Consider the following 23,085-nt stretch of genomic DNA (forward strand, 5'->3'; position numbering starts at 1 on the left):
ATTATTCACTCCTTCATTCTCCATTTACTTTGTTATTTCTATTATTTCTGATCCTCCTTATGACCATAAAAAGATACATCTCATCTGCATTACCTGTTTACTTTTTGAAATTACTGACTCTTTTCTACCTTCCTGTCACATTTTCTTTTAATTGACTGTTTTCTTACCATCTTTTAATACTAATTGATTTATATAACTCCTGCTCCCACCATTAATGTTATTGCAATTATTACTGCTATGGCTGATATAGTTGACACTTGTTCTTTGCTTTAATGCCAGATATAACTCATAGTTACTTATTGTTTTTTGGTGTTGATAATTGCTGAGCCTACCATTTCTGGGTTTTGTGGCAATTAACATTATAGATATCATAGTATAACCCAAGTATTTAGTTTAAAACTGTATATTCTTTGTGTTGGTTGTTACTATTGTTTGTTTCCCCGGATTCTGTGAGGTGCTGGGAACCTATAGGGACACTATAAGTTCATAGGATAAAAACTCTGATGCTGAATGCAACTCAATCAAAAGACATCACACCTTGTTTCACACACAAATTATTGACAATCTTCAGCTATACTCTAATGCAAAGAAGAGAAGAGGCCAAAATACATTCTAATGACAAGGCCCCAAGTAGAAACAATTAGGGGTAGGCATCCAGATGCCACCTACAGTTATCCATTGCTATATCAAAAACAGAGAAATAATGAAAAGGCTATGGACACCACACCTACAAAGGGGTCTCAATCCAGATGATTATAGGATATTTTGGAAAGTGAAGACTGTGCCTACATAGTTCTACACATAAGAAGAGAAATCCCTTTCGAGAGATGCAGAAAACCTTATAAATGGATACAAGAAATATGAAGAATCAAGCAAACACAACACCTCTTAAAGTTCATGATTCACCAGCAAATGACCCTCCAAATATTGAAGTAGATGAAATATCAGATAGGAAATTAGAAAGAATTATTATAAAAATGATCAACAAATTTCAAGAGAACATAGAAAATTAACTGGATAAACTAAGGAAGTCAGTTTGAATATGAATGTGAAATTCAATAAGGAGATAGAAATACTGAAAAAAGAACCAAACAGAAATCTTGGCAATGAACTACATACAAAAATCAAATAAAATATTTAACTGGAAATCTCTCTAGAGTAGACCATGCTGAAGACAGAATCTTAGACGTGGAAGTTAGAGTGGCCAGTCTTGAACATTCAGACAGTATTAAAGAAAGAAAGAAAGAAAAAATAGCCATGATCAGAATGTACAAGAAATTTGGGATAACATGTAAAGATTCAATTTAAAGCATCACTGGAATTGAGAAGGGATGTAAAATGTGGGCTAGTGGAATGGATAAAGTCGTCAGGGAAATAAGAACAGAAAAATTTCCCAACCTTCATAATGAGATGGACCTATCTGAGATGAATTCAGAAGCCCAAAGAGATGAGATCAAAAAAGAACATTTCCACAATACATTGTAATAAAAATGCCAAACCTAGAGAACAAAGATAGAATTTTAAAAGCCTCAAGAGAAAAATATCAGGTCATATTTAGAGGCAAGACAATCAGAAACACTTCTGATTTCTCAGCACAATTTCTACAAGTCAGGAAGAGTAGCAGTGATGTGTTCTAAGCCCTGAAAGAAAATAATGTCAATGAAGACTGCTACAATGAGCAAAGCTGTTATCCATAATTGAAGATGAAATAAAAACCTTCCAAGAAAAGCAGAAAATAGAAGAATTCATGACTACTAAACAGGAATTTCAGAACTTATTAAAGAAATACTGCACATGGAAGAAATAAAAAGTAAACCTCAGAACTCAAAAAGGAACAAATCTCATTTGAAGAACAGTTAAGCAAGTAAGAAACAGGACTAAATTAAACATGATAAGTAAATCAAAATGTCAGTAATTAATAAACAACCTCTCTATGATAACATTTAATTTAAATGATCTACACTTTCCAATTAAGAGACATAGGCTGGTGGATAGACCAAACTATATGTTTTTTTGCAAGGGATGCACCTTACATAGACAAGCTGAAAGTGAAAGGATGGATACTGACAAACCATGTGAATGAAGCAAAAAAAGAAGCAGGAGTGGCTAGTCTCATTTCAGAAAAGCATATTTTATACCAAAATTAATCATAAGTGACAAAAATGTCATTTTATATTTGTAAAGAGAACAATACAACAAGAATATAAAATAATAATAAATATTTAAGCCCAAAGCAAGTGTGCAACTAATTACATAAAAGAGACACTACTACTTCTCAGGTCTTCTTCAATTTCTTTCTTCAAAGTACTATAGTTTTCATTGAAGAGATCTTTGACTTACTTGGTTAGAGTTATTCCTGTTTTGTTTTTTTTGAGGATACTATGTACAAATATGTAACAATAAATCACATCAATATGTATAACTACACTTCATCAAAAAAATGTGAAAAAAAATTATTCAGAAAAAAAAAGAGCAGACATCTCCTCCATCCCAAGACCTTGTCTTCCTTCCATTCAATAATCTGGACATTTATTAAATACATTGCCATATTTATTAAATACAGCTATAAAATAAACTGTATTTTCTTCTGTGTTTAACGATCCAGAGTTCCAGGACAAACTACAGGTGATGAAAATATATGTTTATTTATTTTCCATGTTTACTTCTTAAAGTTATGTTGTGTATTCTACTGTACTCCCCTCCCTCAAATTTACACATTGAAATCACACCCTCTACTACCCCAGAATGTTACCTTGTTTGGAAAAAGGGTCATTGCAGATATAATTAGTTATTATATGGTCATACTGGAGTTAGATGAGCGTTAAATCAGGATGACTAGTGTACTTATTTAAACAGGGGAAATTTAGACAAAAAAAAAAAAATAGGCATCATACTATATAGCCACTAGAGTTATGCATTTGCAAGCCCAGAAACTACTAGAGCTTAGAAGAGAAGATGCACTGTCTTGTCAATATCCTGATTTTGACTTTTGGCTTCTAGAACTGAAAAGCAATAAATTTTTGTTTTTCTAAGCCAGACAGTTTGTTGTGTTTTATTACAGTAGTCCTAGGAAATGAATCTAAGTTTTAACACAGGTTTGTGTTATGATGGGTTTGGGCTGGATTTCTTAGAAGATCCATTCCAACAAATGTATTACTACTATAACAGGCTTATAGATTTGTTTTGCCTATACTCCTGTGCAAATTTTGGGGTTATCACCCGTGCCATTATATCTTTTATCAGTTTTGAAGCATTGGGTTTCAAGTACTTGACTTTTTTCTAACTAGATGTATAATTCAACTCATTGATCTTCAGTTCCCTGATGATAATGATATTTGACCTAGAAAACCATAAACTTATTTATGAGGATCAAAAGAGATAATAAGCAAGCCTCAGCAATTTAGTGAGGCCCAAAGAAATTTGGTGAGACCCTGTCTCAAAATAAAAAACATAAGAAGGGCCTGGGGATGTGGCTCAGTGGTTAAGTACCTCTGGGTTCAACATTCATTTAAGGACAGTGTTTTGATAGCCAAAAAGAGCTAAGCAGGGGAAATCACAGAAAAGGATATTATCAGGTAGCTCAGGGTTGTCCAGTGAGACAGAAAAACCTTAGAACCAGAACCTATTTCTAGTCGTGGTTGTTCTTACTCCCCTTGTGTAAGGAGTTTTTAGAGAACTTTGTTGAGCATTGTATTAATCCACTGCTGTCACTACAAATAAATACCCAAAAGAAAAGATGACTTATAAAGAAAAGATGCTTACTTATCTCACAATTTTAGTTGCTGGAAATCCAAAAATATGATGTGGGCTCTGCAAAGCTCCTATCTTGGCTGTGTAAGCTCATGTCAAAAATGGATGTGGTAGTAAGCAATCACATTCCAGACAGGAAACCAAGGAGAGCAAATGGGGATCTACAATTCCTTCTGGGGGCACACTTCCAAAGGATTAAATACTTTCTACCAAGCTTAAACTCTTAAATGCTCCATACAACCCCAGTATCACCACCATGGGGATCAAGCTCCCAACACAAGAGCTTAGGTGTACCATATCCAAACCATAGTAAGCATCTTACTAATTGATGTAATATGATTAAAAGGAAAAACAAAAACAAAGGAGACTGTCTTTCCAGATGTGCACTCTAGGTACTGTTATTGAAAGTCAGTTGATCTATTTGTGGACTTATTTCTGGGATTTATATCCTATTCTACTGGTAATATGTCTGTTTTATGCTAATACCTTACTGTTTTGATTACTGCAGATCTGTAATGTATTTTGAAATCTCTTAGTGAGATGCTTTCAGCTTTGTTCTTTTGGACAAAGACTGCTTTGGCTGTTTAGTGTATTTTATGCTTCTACGTGAATTTTAGAATTTATTTTCTGTTCCTATGACAAAAGACACTGGAATTTTGATAGGAACTTTATTGACTCTAGATCAATTTGGGGAGTAGAAAATTATAATATTGATTCTTCTAAAAATCTATGAGCATCAATATCTTTCCATTTATTTTTTTCATTGATGTTTTATAGTTTGCAGTGTAGAGCTTTCACTTCCTTAGTTAAGTTTACTCATAAAGTAGGTTGTATGTTTAATTCTTTTTGTTGCTATTATAAATGGGATTTTTTCTTAATCATTTTTTTCAGACAAATTAGTGTTAGCTTATAGCAATGCTGCTGAGTTTCATAAGTTGATTTTATATCCTGCAACTTTACTGAATTTGTTTATCAATTCTAATAATTCTTGGTATACGTAGTATTTTCTAAATATATAATAAATGTTTTCACAGAACAATTAAAGTGGATCTTTATATAAGAAACTTGGAATGGGCTAAAAACTTAAACATAAGACCTGAAATTATAAAGCTAATAGATAAAAATATAGGAGAAAGCCTGCATGATATTGGTCTGGGAGAGATTTTTGAATAAGATTTCAACAGCACAGGAAACAAAAGTAAAAATAAACAAATGATATTTTATCAAACTAAAAAGCTTCTGCACAGTAAATGAAATACTAGAGTGAAAATACAACTCACACATTGGAAGAAAATGTTTGCAAAATATATATTACATAAGGGGACAATATTTTATATATAAGGAAGTCAAACTATTGAGTTTGAGTTAATATAAGATAATATAACAAATAGCCCAATTAAAGATGGGCAAGGAACTGGAATAGACATTTCACAAAAGAAGAAATAGGAATGATCAACAGATAAATGCAAAAGTGTACAACATCTCTATTCAGAGAGAAATGTAAATTAAGACCAAAATGGGATATCAAATGAATTATCAAATGATTAAACATAAGAAGTGTTGGCAAAGATACAGAGAGAATGGAATGCTTAACACTGTCAGTACTATTGTATATTAGTAGAACTATTTTGGAAAACATCATTGAAATTTCCTCAAAAAATTACAAGTAGAATTACCTTATGATCCAATAATCCTGCTACAGGGATTATATCGAAAGTAATTGAAATCCACATGCCAAAGAGATGTCTGGACCCACATATTTATTGCAGCATTATTCACAATAACTAAGATATAGAAACAATCTAAGTTTCTATCAGTGGATGACTGGCTTAAGAACTGTGGTACATACACAATGGAAAATGATTCAGCCTTAACATAGGAAATTTTGTTATTTCTGACAACATGAATGAACCTAGAGGCAATTGTTATGGTAAGTGGAATAAGCCAGACACAGAGAGATGAATAATGTGTGATCTCACTTATATGTGGAAGTTAAAAAATTAAAATGGAGAGTACAACAGTAGTTAACAGAAGAGGGGCATGTCAGTGTGAGGGTAGAGGTGGAGAAAAACATGTAGGCACTTGTCATCTGGTACAAAGTTAAAGAAGCAATTTCTGGTGTTTCATTCCTTGGCAAGATGACTATATTTAGTAGTAATATATTGTATATTTTTAAATATCTACAAGAGAGGGTTTAAATGTTCTTCCCTTAAAGAAAAGATAAATCTTTATACCTATGGATATGCTAATTTCCATGATTTGATAATTCTGAAATGTAAATATGTAAAGAAACACCACATTGTACCCTATAAATATATACAGTTACTATTTCTCAACTAAACAATGTCAAAAAGCAAGGGGTTGAAGTAGATGTTACCTAGGCATGCAGAAATAGGAACTGACTTTTTAAATTGCTCTTAAAAGTTTCTAATGAAAGCTGTTTGTATGTATTTGGATTGGGATACATTGTTTGTACATTACCTTACTAGTTGAGAGTAAATTTAAAATGCCAGTCACTTTCTCATATTGCTGTATATGTCAAGGTGTGTTTTTAAGCCAAACAAAAGACTGCCATTTGCTTCATGTGTGTCTGGTCTTGCAGAGAAGAAAGAAACGTTTTAGGGGCTGACCTCACAGAGGAAAATTTTGTAAACATCTTCTATTAGTTTAATAGGAGGAAATAGAAATAGTTGAGCCTAGCTGAGAGTACTTGATCAAGTGACTTAATTGCTTGAGTCACCAGATGATTTTTCTATAGATTGAGAAGTTTGGACCCTATGTTTCTCAAACTAAAATACTCCTAATAAGCATTTTACTCCACAATGTTTGCTTTGATACACAAACGTTTTAAATTATTTAGCATTAAGTAAAGAAGGTATTCCAAGAAAATACTCCATGATTTTTCTGGTGACTTGACATAGTCCCTAACATACCGTTTAATTTCCTAATTGTAATAGTATAAGAATAGGTAATACAATATCCCTCTGGCTATAAGTTTTTGGTAATTTTATGTTTTTCTAAATAACTTTTTTGGGTTTTCATTTTTTAAATGTTCATTTTTTTTAAAAAAAATTGTAGTTGTAGATGGACAGAATGCTTTTATTTTATTTATTATTTTTTCTTTTTTTAATTTATTTGTTTTAATTGGTTACACATGACAGTACAATGATCTTGACATATTATGCATTTGAATCAGATGGGATCAAGTACTCTCAACTAGACACTAATAGAGCAGTGTCAATAATGCAGATGGTTTTATACCTATTCCATTACAAAACACCAATCAAAGTCATGAGATATTAAATACTAAACCCTAATGCCAAATCACAATCTGTTTTCTCTTTGCATGTAGGGTTTCTTAGAGCTTTTATTTTAATCCCTAGAACTTTCCTTTTACTCCATATTACACCATGCTTACAACCTGAAGCTAACTCAAAATAGTATTCTATACTCTTTTTTAAAATATGTTCAAGGGCTGGGGTTGTAGCTCAGTGGTTGAGAACTTACCTCCCATGTGTGAGGCACTGGGTTCGATCTTCAGCACCACATTAAAAAAATAAATAAAATAAAGATATTTTAAAAATATATGTGCAATGTAACATCAGGTACATCCTTAAGAATTGGACTATAACAATAAAATCTATTCCATGCTTGTATAATTATTATATCAAAATGTATTCTGCTATCATGTATAACTAAAAAGAACCAATAAACTTTTTTAAAAACGGTGGAAAAAAAGAAATAGTTGAGCCTTAAAAAACCAATCATTATATCACATTTATTCAATTTCATATAACTTACCCAGGAAGTATATATCTGGAGGACAGATTGCCTCAGTGCTGTGGACAAGTTATAGTCCTCAGAACTGTGGTGCACTTGGTGTCCAGCCCAAATAATGTTAACCTCTGCAAAACACATAATTTGAAAGCAGCCATGAGAAAAAGAACAAAGTAACTTCCATGTCCAGTTATGCATGTTTCTCTCTTGAGTGAGGATGAAAAATCTGGAATATCTCTGGAAAAGCTAGCCAACACCATGATAATTGAAATAAGGCTGCTCAAATCATTTTTTGGAAACAGGAGCCAACAGAGTATAAATAAATAAAAACTTGAAACGTAGCCAATAAATATGCATAGCATATATGACATAATTAATGCCTCTAGCAAACTAAAATAACTTCTGAAATTTACACTTTACTAACATATTACAATATGACAGATCATAAAAGCCAACTGGAAATGGGGTAACAATGTAGTCAATGGATAGTGATGATTTTTCAGTATGTGATAACATTTCTAATTAAAGAAGATTCCTGATGGAAGAAATTAGTACATAAATTTTGGAATGAATTATTACATAATATTATTTCCTGATGGCTTTTGAAAAGTCTTAAAAAATGTTGAAATAAGAAGAAAAATAGCAATATTCGGTCCTAAGATTTAAAGTTTTCCTTTTATTTACAAAAATACATTAAATAATGGTTATATAGGGTTCTTCCCATACCTTACAAAGATAGTATTATATTTCTAAAATTTTTCCAAATAGTAGATATTGTTCTTATAATAAAGAAGACAATGAATGTTTTTATTTTTATCACACACACACTCAAAAGGAGAGTGGCTTGTTTTGCCTACAAGTATGACTTCATAATGACCCTTCAAAAAAAAAGGAACAGAAGAGGCCAAGTGACTTTGTATTCTGCCCATATTTTTCTCTGTGTAGATATTTTTCATCTTAAGAAAATCCCAGTTAAAAATGTCACATTATATATAACACTCAATTAAAAACATGTATTTGTTCTTACTTAACTAATTTATGTTTGGTCTTTTGCTACAAATCCAGGAGATGGAATTAACCATATGATATGATCATTGTATCATCAGTATAGATAATAAATTAAAAAGCTTAGGATTGGATGTATGGGATTGTAACTATGGACCTTAATTGTGAAAATACCAGTCTACTGATCTGGGCAGTTGCTGTATGCTCTCTGACCACTTTGTTTAGGGAGTTACCAAACAAAACATGGAAAGCAAAATTATCTTAGTCAACAAGTGATAGCTCAGAGATATAAGAAGAACTTAACTTTGTGAGAGTGAAAATATTATAAACAGGATTCTGAATAGGTAGGCTTATCAGATTTTTTCTATAAAAGTATTTTCATTACCCAGCTTCTGATAAGTAACTTATATACTGAATAATTAATGTTTTAATCATTTCTAAAATTGACACTATATTTCTACCCAAGAAATTTAGAAAATTGTTCCTATACAAATGAGGACTAATTCACCATGATGACCTCTCAAACTTCCCTGCCATAATCTTTGAAATAATTTAGAAGCAAAATCTCTGGCTTATTGATTAATACACACAGCTATATGTAAGAGATATAAGAAACTCTGTGGCACTGTTTCTCTTCCTGTGTTGTGGGGTGTGAGTTCAAGAGGTAATAAAGTTGATGAATATCCTAAGGTTTTAAGACTGTTTACAGATTGAACACTTGAAGCAATCTAAACACTGTTTTCCCTTTAGAACATACTCAGCACCATGCTTTTCAGAACTTACTACTTATAAATCTTCCTTATAAGTCAACACATTGTATATTTTTGGACTTCTCAGAATTTAATTTTAAAAATTCATCCTAATGCATCCATAAAATAATAACAAGGGGATGACCTAATTAGATAAGGTTTCATTAGAGACTCATAATATATATTGGAGCTACTTCCTTATAGTCTCTACAGAAGAGAATGGTGGAACAAAGAATCCACAAAGGTGGAGGTTAAAGACCTGTCTTTTTAGTTGTTTTAAAAGCATTTACTTCCTATCACAAACTGTGTGTAACACAAGCCTTCCTTCAATGAAGTACAGCTGTATAAACAGGGTACAGTAACAGGATCCTACCACCTTACCTCTGTCACTTTTTAGAAATGGGAAAAACAAGTAGGAAAACTGGACTTTATTATTATTTTTTTTTTTGCAATTTATATTCAGCCTGGAAGAAAGTTAATTTTAAAAAATGTTTACAAAAATCATTTTATAAAAAAACTGTTCTAATAATTCTTTTGAGAACTAAATGAGAAAAAGTTAATTGTGCATTTACATGTTTATCTTCCCTAACACTTGCACTGACAAATTGTCTGTTGTAAGGAAAGAAAACAAAAGAGGGAAATACATTATTCTGAATGAGCTTCTTTCTATGAAAGAATTAATTAATATAATTACATGTTCTTTTCAACAACAATATTTTTCTTTTCCTATAAGCAAATTATAGACTGTATAAGTTATACAATGTTATTATAATTTTTCAATGACATAATTAGAAACAATTATACTGTTTTCCAGTGAATGTCAAAGTGTAGATTTGCATAAATATATATTATTAATACTTAGTCAACAATTCCATTAATTTGGCCAAAATTTAAGTAACATGCAAGTGTACTATATTCTTGAGATGTTAACTTTTAAAATTTTTAATAAAATATAAATGACAATAAAAACTATCCTTTGAATATTCAGTTTTATAAGATTTTAACAGATACATCTATGTAATCACTACCACAGTCAAGATGTAATCAGTTTCATCAACCCCAAAGTCTCCCCAACCCACTTTGTGGAGGAGGGAGACAGAATCTAAGATGGTCCCTGACTCAGATGATGATATCATGAACTTAGAATTTATAATGCAATAGGGCAGAATTTTGTGACTTTGGGAGAGGCCAGAGTCCCTTGAATGCGGAGGAAATATGAATGAGTGGGATTCAGGGAAGTGTTGAGGGGATGTTCCCTGGTAACTCTAGCCCACTGGTAGTCATGCTGATTTATAATTCTCTCCATTTGGGTGTGAGCTGATTTAGCAACTCCCAGAGAATAGAATGGAAAAGGTAATAGGGTGCCCTTGCTGATATTAAGTTGCAAAAAAAAAAAAAAAAGACAGTAGCTTATGTCACAGTTGCTCACTTTTGCTTTTGCATGCTGTCTGAGGAAAGCCAGTTGTATGATGTGAACTGCATTTTTTTAATTTTATTTTTTTATTTCATCTGTTTCTTTATTTTATTTTATTTTATTATTAGTTGTTCAAAACATTACAAAGCTCTTGACATATCATAGGAAGGGCAGCAGAATTCAACAGACACTAGTATGGCAGTATGTAAAAAAGTGGATGTGGAACCCATGTGAATCTGCAATATGTATATGGGGTAAAAATGGGAGTTCATAGTCTGCTTGAATCAAATGTGAACTGCATTTTGGAGAAGTGCAGGTGACAGGGAATTGGGAGAGGTGTCTGACTGCCCAGCCAGGAAGGAAATAATCTTCTGAGTCCAAATGCCACAAGGTACTGAACCCTGCCAAGAATTGGTATGGGGTTTGGAAGCAGATCTTCCCCGAGTCAAGCCTTCAGATGGCACTGCAGATTATTGACAGCAGCACCATTGAACTGCAACTTTATGAAGCTTGAGATAGAGGAATATCTCAGCCATCCCCATGTTCTGACTCACAAAAATCATAAGGTGATAAAAGTACCTTATTTTAGGCTACTAATTTGTTATAAAGCAATAAAAAATTAATGCAGAGGTCTACTCCGATCTCTACTCTCTGCCCCTGGCATTTACTTATTTGTTTTCTTATAGTTTTACCTTGAGTATGTCATATAAATGGAATCATAAGCATTTAGCTCTTTGGCATCTGACTGCTTTTGTTTATCATAATATGTTAAAAAATTCCCCCATTTTGTGGTGATTATTGTAGTTTGTTCCTTTTTATTGCTGAGCAATATTCCATTTATATAAATGTGCCAAATTTGTTGTTGTTGTTGTTTTTATTTATTCATGTGAAGAACATTTCAGATGTTTCCTGTTTTCTGACAATTACACATAAAGCTTCTGTCACTATTGTCATTGAGATTTTGTGTGAACAGAAGTCTTTACTTCACTGAGGAGTAGGATTGCTAAACTGTACAGTATGTTTACATTTAGTTTAAGAAACCATCAGATGCTTTTCCAAAGTGGCTGTACATTTTTGTATTAGCACCAGCAGTGTGCAAGTAGTGTTCAAGTTGTTGCACATCTCTGGAAGAACTTGAAATCATTAATTTAATTTTTATTTATTTATTTATTTGATAGTCATTATGATAGGTATCCCATTGAAATGTTAATTTGCATAGCTGTCGTGGATAATGATAATGATTCATGTGTTTATTTGCTATCTGCAATCTTATTTTTGAAGTAACTATTAAAAATGTATGCCCACATTTAGTTGTATTGTTTTCTTCAGGAGATCTCAATATATTCTCGATATAGTCGATATATTCTGCATACAAGCCCTTTATTAGATATGAGACTTCCATCTATTCTGTCCTAGGCTGTAGTTTGACTTTTCATTTTGTAATAGTATCTAATAAAGAACAAACTTTTTAAAAAATTTTCATGAAAGTTAATATACATACTTGAGAATTGTATTAAGTTATAACTGTGTTTAACAGAAAACAAAGATTATTTTGGAGAAATGTTTTAGGATAATGTGAAATCTGTTAGTGTCTAGAAGTTAGTTGTCTATATAGGCTATACATCTAAATATATATATATCACTCTCAGTTCATATGTTGTCACCTATGGATTGGGGAGAAGTGACCCTTTAGGTTAATTCAAGATATAAACACGGGTCTACATAGAATTTCTACACTTATATATGACAGCCATTTAATTCCCAATACTGGGCAGGCCAGAATGTCTTAGGGCATCTTTGGATTGATGGTGTTGCCTTCACTCATAGACTGGAAAAAAACAACAATAACAACAACAACAAAAAAAAACAGTATGGGGTCTGGGGTTGTAGCTCAGTGGTAGAGTACTCGCCTAGCATGTGTGAGGCCCTGGGTTCTATCCTCAGCACCACATAAAAATAAATAAATAAAATAAAGGCATTGTGTCCAACTACACCTAAAAATAAATGTGTTTTTTTTTTAACCCAGTTATGAAGACAAAAGATGTTACAGGAATTGGGCAAAATGTTAGTATTCTTGGCTACACTAAAAACATGTAAGTCATATGTTATAAATCATTGGCCTACTCTTCAGTGACCATGGAACATACAAGCTGTGTCTTAGACCTTAGTTTTGTTCTGCTATAACAGAATATCTGACAGTGGGTTATTTACAAAACCAGAAATTTATTTCCCATGATTCTGGAGGCTGAGAAGTCCAAGATCGAGATACTAGTAAATTAGAACCCATTCTCTCTTCTCCCAAGATGGCACCTCTGAATGATGCTTCCTCCTAAAAAGTGGATGCAAGTGTTCTCATAGGGCCCAATAGAAGAAGAGGGCAAGGGCAAATATAATCCTATAAAACCCATTTCATATTTGTGTTAATTCTTTCAGGAAGGTGGAGCCCTGCATGTCCCAAACACTTCTCAATGGAGACCACCTCCTAACAGTGTTGCATTGGGGATTAATTTTTTATACCTGCATTTTGGAGGAGATAAAAATATTTAAACTATTGCGAGCTGCAAGAGTCTTTAGGAGTCATATAGTCCAAACTTTAATTTTATATATAAGGAAAATAAGCTTGAAAAGGAAAATGGAAAAAGAGTTTCATTGAAGTAGAAATTTTTTTCTCTCTCTCAGCAGGGATTTATTTGATTCACTCTCCCCTAGGATTTTATTTCTCCTTCAGAAATGGAGATGACTGGATTCACAGTTCTATTAGAGTTAGATGGCACATCTTTGGTAATTTCCAATATGTGAAAGATATATGAAACTCAAAATATACTATTGAATGATAGTGCTAAACCTCTTGAATTGAATCAACTGTGCATTGTCTTTACCAAGAAATCTAACAATACACCAAACATTTCACTTTTGAATTTTTTTTGAGAGAAAGAGAGAGAGAGAGAGAGAGAGAGAGAGAGAGATTTTTTTAATATTTATTTTTTAGTTTTCAGCAGACACAACATCTTTGTTTGTATGTGGTGCTGAGGTGCGAACCCCGGGGCTGCACACATGCCAGCGTGCTACAGCTTGAGCCACATCCCCAGCCGTGACTTTTGAATTAAAAAAACTGCCACTGTAAATTTGGGACTAATCAGCACAAGTGAATTATTGAGAAGTCCATTCCATCTCTTCCCAGTAACTAAGCAGGATTGATATATCATTTCAAAAAATTAATTGAGCTAAGCAAACAAAATAAAGCAACTGATGCAAATTATCAAACTAAATCTATCCTGAGAATAACAATGAAAATACTCCCAATACATTCCATATCTTCTGCTCTTTGACTAATAATGTTATCAATTGCATTATCCCAATTTCAATGACTTCCCAATGTAGCAAATGAAGTTATGATGACAAAATCGATGATATTGTTAATTATTATTATTATTTTTAGTACTAGGATTAAACCCAGGGACACTTAACCATTGAGCCACATCTCCATTCCTTTTATTAAATTTTAGTTAGAGGCAGTGTCTTGCTGAGTTACTTAGGCTGTCACTAAATTGCTGTGGTGGCTTTGAGCTCACAATCCTCCTGACTCAGTCTCACAAGCCACTGGGATTATAGGCATGCATGATGGTACCTGGTTTATATTGTTAATTTTTTACCAGTAAAGCTTGACACTTCCATTTTTTTCTAAGTTTTCTTCTGCCCACTTAATATTAAAACACAAACTGCTGAGTATTTATAAAATAATCAATTAGAATAAAACTGGTAAGTTGGCTGTACCTCCATATTTTATACATTTTTCATATTTCCAAATATTCCATCATAGAAACCACTCATCTGGAAAAAATGAGCAAACTTTTTATCTTTTATCTAGACGTATGACCACATGTAGACATTAAGTCATCTCTCTAGAGATAGTAACAAATGAATGTACTAAAATTGTCATGAATACTAAACTGTCCTTCTAATTGTTTTGGGAATCACACTTTAATTCATTCCTTTCTTTTTATTTAAGTTTAGTGGAAACTTTTAAGTCCTAAAATGCAGAATTTTAAAAAAGGCTTTTCCATTTGTTTGACTATGCACTTTCAAAATTTAAACAAGATACAATAAGAAATTGCTTTTTAACATAAAGCAAAAAATAAGAATTTGTCTTTCCAATCAACACTTTTGTTTCTATTCAGTGTAAAAGTAAGAAGTAATGTAGGGCTCATCATTGACTTATGTGAACAAAATGCTAAAAAATACAAATTGCATTGATAATTATGTTATTACAACCTAAAGAATTCATTTGTTGTTTTCTCTGATAAGTAGATGCTAATCCATAATGGGGCAGGGGGTGGAGCAAGGGAAAAATGAAGAACTTTGAATTGAGCAGAGGGGAGGATGAGAGGAGTGGGAATGTGTAGGAAGGAAGATGGTAGAATGAGATGGATGCTATTACCCCATGTATGGGTATGATTGCACAAACAATGTGAGTATACATCTTGTACAACCAGAGAAATAAAAAAGTTGTGCTCTATTTGTGTAAAAATTAATTTTTTTAAAAAGAATTAATTTGTATTACAGATAAAAAAGTAATTTAAAAATATCAGAATTTCAACATATGCTCATTTTTGTCCATTTTGTTCTATATTAAAACCATTTTACAGGGTTTAAAAATTAAGAATATATTTTAAAAGACTATATTTCATGTGTGAGTTTCTAAAAATTAAAATAGTTTTAGCACTAGTTTATTGAAATTCTAGCATATACAAATCTTTGCTTACATATTCTAAAAGATGAAAGCACAGAATAAAAGAACAAAAGCAAAATCTAATAGCCCTCACAAGGCCTATCATAAGATAAAAACATAAAAACCAAATGTATGTCTGATACTAGAAAGAAATAATTACAACCTATTAAAATAAAAATTCTATGTAAATTGCTTGTCTTGTGTCACTTTATGGGATGCCACATATAACCAGGGCTTCCTAGTAGGAAAGAGTACATTAGTTACTCTATGCCTAATAAGGCTAAATGACCATTTCCCTGTCTTTCTATTTTATCCATTCTCAGAATGTCCTAGCAATGAAACTGCAAAATGTCTCATGCATTCAAATTTGGGTCATTGCCCTAATTGTCCCAATAGTTAGAATTGTCATAAAAGTCATTCTGTATCCTTATTCAAATATGGAATTAAAAATAATAATTATAATAACAGCAATGATCATAAACCCAAAGAGCACTTAGCATGTACTAGGGAATATTTTAAACATTTTCCATATATTAACTTATATATTTCCCTAAAGGTGTCATTTTATAGAAGAGGAAATGGAGATACAAGGAGATTTAATAACTTGCAGAAGGTAATTCATTGTTTTTATTCCTATTGCATATTAATAATTTTTGTTATTAGTTGTAAAGTCAGTGTTTTCTAGCCCCATTGCACCTAAGTGAATTTATAGGATCATTTCCTAATGTAGTGTGAGTGGAAATGCTGTGTGTCATGTGATTCAAGGTACAAATCCGGTGTGCTCTCTCCACACTTTCTCTCTTCTCTAACTGCAAGCAAGATGCAGAGTGGTCAGTCGAGGACACTAAGGCCCTGGGACATACAAGGACACCAGATGGAGGGATTCTGGGTCCTCGAAAAGCAGCAGGGAGAACAGCACCCCTGTTCTGGGATGTGATTGAAATTTAAATCTTTATTGTGTTAAGTCACTGAGATTTGTTCTCTTTTAGTGAACTAACTTTAATACCTCCTCACAGGTAATTTTTCTTCTTAATACAAATGAATGTGATGTAATAACCACACAAAATACCAGTGATTGCACTACATCTGTGTTCTACCACTCAGTGTTTCTACAGACTGACTTCGATAGGGAAAACACTTTATTAGATGCCAGGCAAACTCTTATGTCTTAAAGCCACTTTCAATTAGCATAGCTAATTTTCTTATCACCAACTTCCCAAAATGACTGCTACAAAGATATGGCTCTAAGAAATCCAAAACTACCCTGTGACTTTTTGCTCCCTTTATTCTGTTACCTTGAATCATCCATCACTTCATTCTAATGAGGAGATTAGCTTTGCCTTGAAGCAGTTGATTATAACAGGACTGAACATACCAAGGAAAGAAAAAGAAGACTTGTGTTTTATTGTTAGCATGTACAACTCCAGCCCATTCCCATTTTCTGCCCAGAATGCCCATTGTCTTTTCTAAAATTATTCCTGTTCTTAGACCTTAGTCCTTTTATCATTATCCTGCTTTAGAAAACCCAAGTCTGACTTTAAATTTTTTTTCAAAAAGATGATGAATTGGATTATTGTTTCTACCATTTTATTAGATTCATATGTAACATTTTTTTTTTCCTTTTACTATCTAAGTGTGTAAGGGATAAGGTGGCAGAATGGGCAAGTTGCCAGGTCAAGCGGTAACAACTCCGAAAGAACTTCAGCAGGATTGAGGGGTTGTCTTGACAGCAGCAGGAGGGAAGCTATATGACTGCTTCTATTCCCTAGGAGACAGAGTAAAATGCTAGGGCAGAAGGTCCCAAGGCAAGCAAACCTATTAGGGGTGGCAAGGGAAATAGGTCCTGAGGAGCAATAGAACTGGGGTGGGGTGGGGTGGGGTGGGGATGGGGGTGGGTGGGAGGGAGGGTGGAGACCTGAATGAATGTTAAGAACAAGGTTGAGATTCTGCTACATATTGGATGTGGTGTGTCACTAAAAGTCCATGTGAAACTTGGTGTCCAGTATGTTGATATGGGAGGTAAGTGAACTTTGAATTCGAAGGGCCTAGAGAGAGGTCTTTTGGTCAATTATTGGAGAAAACGCTGAAGGGATTAAGATAGTTCTTATGTTATTGTTAGTATATCTCATGAGAAGGTTATTAAAAAATCTGACCATGGCCCTACTCAGCTCTCTGGATTCATGTTTCTTGATGTGATCTGTTCTTCATGCTCAAGGTCCTGTTATTAACATCTACCATGTTGTAATGCAGCCAAGGAAGGTCCTCACCAGAGCTGAGCCAAGGCTAGCACCATGCCTTTGAACTGCCATATAACTGTTAGCTAAGTCTATTTTCTTTGTAAAGTTAGCCCATCATTGATATTTTGCTATATCAATTTAGTCAATACAAAATTGACTAAAACAGACCTCTATAGTCTCTTACTTCCGATTTCTCTGAACACTTTATCATCTTTAACCAATTCCAACTTAGAGTCCTTGTCCAAAGCCACAAAAAATTCAAACCAACTATGTTTTTTTATTTCTATTTTTGTTGCTGTTCTTGTTGCTGTTACTGGGGATTGAAACCAAGGGTGCCACATCCTCAACTCTTTCTAATTTTATTTTAATACAGGCCTCCCTAAGTTGCTTAAGTCCTTGATAATTTGCTTAGGCTAGTCTTGAACTTGTGATCCTCCTGTCTCAATCTCCTGAGTCACTGGGATTACAGGCTTGCCCTACCATGTCCCCAAACCAACTATTTCTTGAAATTAACTCCATATTTCCCTTATCCTGCATCAGGAAGGTAGAAAAGAAATTAAGAGGGAGTTTATCTCCTAAAAAGGCAGGGAGAAAAAAATGTTCCTTGGTTTCCCAAATGGAAAAGCAGTTCTCACAGTATTATTGAGTATGGTATTTACATCACATAGTACAGTATTTCAGTTTCATGATAGTTATAAATCTGTATACCAGCAGATCTGAGAACCTAAGCTTACAAAGATACTTTCTTTAAGAAAAGATCTTTCAAATAACTAAAAAGCCATTTTGCAACCACGATTTCTGGCACTTTTTCTTTTTAATGCCAAGGATCTAACTCAAGGCTTGTACAATGTAGGCAAGGACTCTACCACTGAGCTCCACCCATAACCAAAATTTTTAAATACCACTCATTCATAGCAGGAAAGTGTTTGCATATATGTTTTTGGAACTATAAAAAGGGAAGGATAAAGGTATATCTATGAAGTGAAAATGAAAAAGGGAAGATTTGGTACATTTTTTTTCAAAAACATAATAAGACAGAGAAAAGATACAATGTAATTTTCATATATAGGCATGCATGCTACATATTGTGCCCCTGTGTGTATTTATGTATATTTGATAAGATACATGCTTTGATAGCCAATGAAATATATAAAGATTTATATTTCAGTACTATAGATACATAGTATTATGTTAATGGTTTTACCAATGGACAGAAGGTAACAGTGTATTATTCAGGCATGAGAGCAAAGAGTGCCACTTTGACCCACAGTTTGAAGCCACTGAGGTTTACTGCCGCTTGTCAGTCTGTATATTCTATTTAACACTTTCAAACCATGAGATAAATTGGCTGCCTACTACCCTAAGAAAAATTTATAATATTTGACTATATTATCTATTTTATTAAAGGTGATTGTCAAGGTTGACTAAAAGTCATGTTATGAATAAGAGAGTCTGATTTTAGTAGATAGTCTTCCTCTTCTTTGTTCCATCATTCTGCATTTATTTCCTTCTACTGCCAGTCATTCTGAATATTAATACTGAACAAGATCGAATAATCATCTCAACTTCTCTCAGTTCAAACGTATGTGTCCCTAGACCCTGGCCACAAACCCCTGGGGAATTCTGCATTGTATATCTGAGGATGTGTACCAAAAGCTCTTTTGTCCTCAGGAGAAATATGTGTTGTTGAAACTAAAGGACTCTTAATTGTTATGAATACTGAAATTATACAAAATGCAACAAATGTTTTAGCTTTTTTCGCTGCTATGACTAAAAGACCCAACAAGAACAATTTTAGGGGAGAAAAAAGTTTATTTTAAGGCTCAGGATTTCAGAGGTCTTATTCCATAGAAGGTTGGCTCTATTCCTTGGGGCTAGAATTTAGGCAAGACATTTTAACAGAAGAGTGCGGTAGAAGGAAGCAGCTTACATGATGGTCAGGAAACAGGGAGAAACTGTACTCTACCCTACAGCTACATCCTCAATGCCCACCATCTCCAACCACACCCTACCTCCCTTTAGTTATTATTCAGTTAGTCCCCATCAGGAGATTAACTCACTGATTAGGTTAAGGCTCTCATAACACAATCATTTTACCTCTGAATGTTCTTGCATTTTCTCATGTATGAGTTTTTTGGGGCATCTATTATCTAAACCATACTAAATGAAATATTTCTGGTTAAGATGGATTACCATACTTCTCAACCATGGGGAAAACAAGCTCTGTATGCAGAAAAGTTGGCATCGTCGAATAAGAGAAATTTGAAATCAAATTTATCTATCGGTATTAACAATGTAAATAATGATGAATTTGACAATTTGTGTATCTCATGAAGTTAATTTCTTAATGAAGTGAAAGTGCCAGACTAGATCAGGGCTGAATGTCCTAATTGAAACAGGTCAGCCTGTCTTCATTGTAACCCTCAAATCCGAATGTGTGTCTGATTTAAAAGGCAGGATATGCACCATTACTGGTTCTTGTTACAGGTGAAGAAAGAGTGATAGTCCTTGACCTTGGGACACTGAGGGATGGAAATGATTATTCAGAAGCATTGCCCCAGTAATTATAACAGGGGTAACCTCATATTCTACTTCTTTTGTCCCCCCAATCCTAACCCCATTTCCACAGATTCAACTCTAAATCTTCTTTTTTTTAACTGATTCATTGTCTTCTGTTAATATTTATTAGTTTGGGTTTGGTGTTTTAATATGACTATTAAACCTTTTTCTAGTCTTTCTAACTGCCTTCAAGATCCATATTTGCTTCCCTCCATCCACTGTGTCATGGATATACTTCTTTCCCATTCCATATTTGCTTTCATAGATTGAGGCCTCTTAGCTTCAGTACAATCATTATGCAGGCGCTGGGAGCTAACTGTGAGTCAGATGTGCTGCCCTCATGGCATTCAAAATCTGTGCAGGTCTTGATGAACATACACCCATGACCAAATCTAGCCCACCACTCGATTGGAATTGCCAGCAAGCTAAGAATAGTTTTAAATTTTTGAAATGGTTGAAATAAAATAAAAACAATAGCTTTGGACACATGAATATTATGTAAAAAAATGCATATCTTCCTCTTCCTCTTTCTCACAAACCTGCCCTCATTCTCTGGTCTCTTTGAATACTCTCAACATTGTCATAGTCCTCTATCTTTGTGTCACCTGACAAAATATTCTTCATTTTTTAAGAACTACTGCATCTGTCATTTTCTTCAGGAAACTATAATTATTTTTTCCCCAGACAAAATTATTCCACAATCATTTTCCTTAGACAGGCCTCTGACAACACAAATGCTCTACTATTTTGTATCTTACAGTATTTTATGTGTATTCTAATGAGAGGAAAACAGCTTTGTAATTTATCCATCTTTTTAATTTGTCCATTTTTGTAATTTAACACAGTACCTAACCATTGTTTCTTTGGATAATACATACTAATAATTTTTTTCTTGACTAAACATACACTTATTGGATAAAACTGGTTCATTTGAATGATCAATAATGAAGTTATATGGTTTATTTGATTACAAAATCAATCCCTTTTCTAACTTTTCTTTTCCTTTATTATGATTCACTCTAATTTCAATCCTATCCAAACATTCCATTTTGTGAAGTCCAATCCCTTGACCCTTCCTTTCCCTAATTTGTTTTTATCTCAAACATTTGAAAAGGGTGGATTATTTACTTCTTTACCCCCCCCCATTCATTCTTAAACTCATTGTTAATGTCACTTGAATCTCTCCAAAAAGTTATTGTTGTTCTCTATATTGCCAAAATCAAAGGCCTCTTTTGAGATGTCATCCTACTTGAACTTTCTGAAATGTTTGACCATCGTTTCTGTTTGAAAACTGGAAAAAAATAATTTGGCTTCAATAATATTGCCAGCTCCCTGCTTCTCCCCTCTCTATGTTCCAACTATGTACATTCCCCTGATACTTCCCTTGTTTTCACCCACTGTCAAGGGATCAACTCTTGTTTTTCCTAACTCCTCACTCTTCTTGTTTTTCATGGTTGTGCTATCACCTACAATGACTTCAATAAGCACTAGTCCAAATGTTGACCTCTCTCAAGCATAATCCCCCTTTAGACATCCAGACCTGAATTCCTTTTGCAGATTCTATACATAGGATTCCCTGAACTAACCTCATAGTCTTCCCACTTGTCCTGTTCTTCTTTCTTGCTTGATGGCATCACCATCACCTTGGTCACTCAGGCCAGGGAGCTAAGAGCCAAGGACAGCTTCTACAGAAGAATTAGATCTTTTCTTTCTTTCTTTCTTTCTTTCTTTCTTTCTTTCTTTCTTTCTTTCTTTCTTTCTTTCTTTTTCTTTCTTTCTTATTGTTCTTTGGGTATTTATGTATTTAACATATAATCAGGACAAAAATTAATATTACTGAATAAATAAAATTTAAAAGATAAATTCACACTCCTCTTGCACTTGTCTTTAATATACTGTACTAAATATTACCCAAAAGTTTGGTTTGATAAGTAATGGGAACAATTGTATATTTAAGGAAAATATTAAGAAAAATGTGGGATGAGAGATTTTTAAAAAAATATTTTGTTTTTAGTTATACATGAACACAATATATTTATTTTGTTTATTTATATTTATATGGTACTGAGGATTGAACCTAGTACCTCACATGTGTGAGGCAAGTGCTCTGCCACTGAGCCAAAACCCTAACCAAAACCCCAGCCTCAGGATGTAGGATTTTTGATATTTTAGAGGAAAATTTATAAGGAAAAGTTTATGAAGGACCTCAGAAACTATATTAATATATGAATATTCTAAAGAGACAAGATAGCTCTCATACTAAAAGATATTTTCTCTAGTTCTAACAAAGTTCATCCAATATTAGCACATGGTATATTGCTGTCTCTTTGGTCTCAGAGATTAGACTCTCAAAATTGGATCCAATCCAACTGGATGCTGCCCTTAGATTTATTAATACTTTTCTGATGCTGATGTCACTATTAAGGCAATGTCACTTGTTCATAATAAAGGTTATCTATAGTAAACTTAATATTTCCCTGAAGATATACATCATATTGTTTCTAATGTACTTTTGAGGTTAGAAGAATATGAAGATGATACATAGCACTATCAATCATATTTTCTCTCATGAAACATTTAATATGAAACAAATAAAAAATATGGCTACACAAGATCTCTTAAACATTTGTAAATCCCCAAAGAAAGAAGAAGGAAATGGTCAAAACACAAAGGGATGTCCTGTCCATGTGTTCTGTAATCTCTGCCTGCTTTTAAACTCTGGAGGAAGTCAGTCATGGTTTTGGAAAATCCCCTCCCACCCTCCCTGCTTCTGCCACAAAACATGTGTGAACTTGATTTACTCTTACCACATTAAAAAAAAATTATTGAATAATACACTTTCCTAGGATTACTGTTTGTATTCAG

General features: G+C 33.3%; 1 protein-coding gene across 1 annotated transcript in view; it reads right to left on the minus strand.

Annotated features, from left to right (window-relative positions):
- Window positions 1-23,085, minus strand: part of Agmo (alkylglycerol monooxygenase) — a 327,319-nt gene that overhangs the window by 209,565 nt on the left and 94,669 nt on the right. The window contains exon 4 of the mRNA XM_071608010.1: window positions 7,552-7,655. Coding sequence (XP_071464111.1) covers window positions 7,552-7,655 — 104 coding nt within the window. The remainder of the gene's footprint in view (window positions 1-7,551; window positions 7,656-23,085) is intronic.

This window comes from Marmota flaviventris, chromosome 1 (genome assembly GCF_047511675.1).
Source record: "Marmota flaviventris isolate mMarFla1 chromosome 1, mMarFla1.hap1, whole genome shotgun sequence".
NCBI classification, from domain to species: domain Eukaryota; kingdom Metazoa; phylum Chordata; class Mammalia; order Rodentia; family Sciuridae; genus Marmota; species Marmota flaviventris.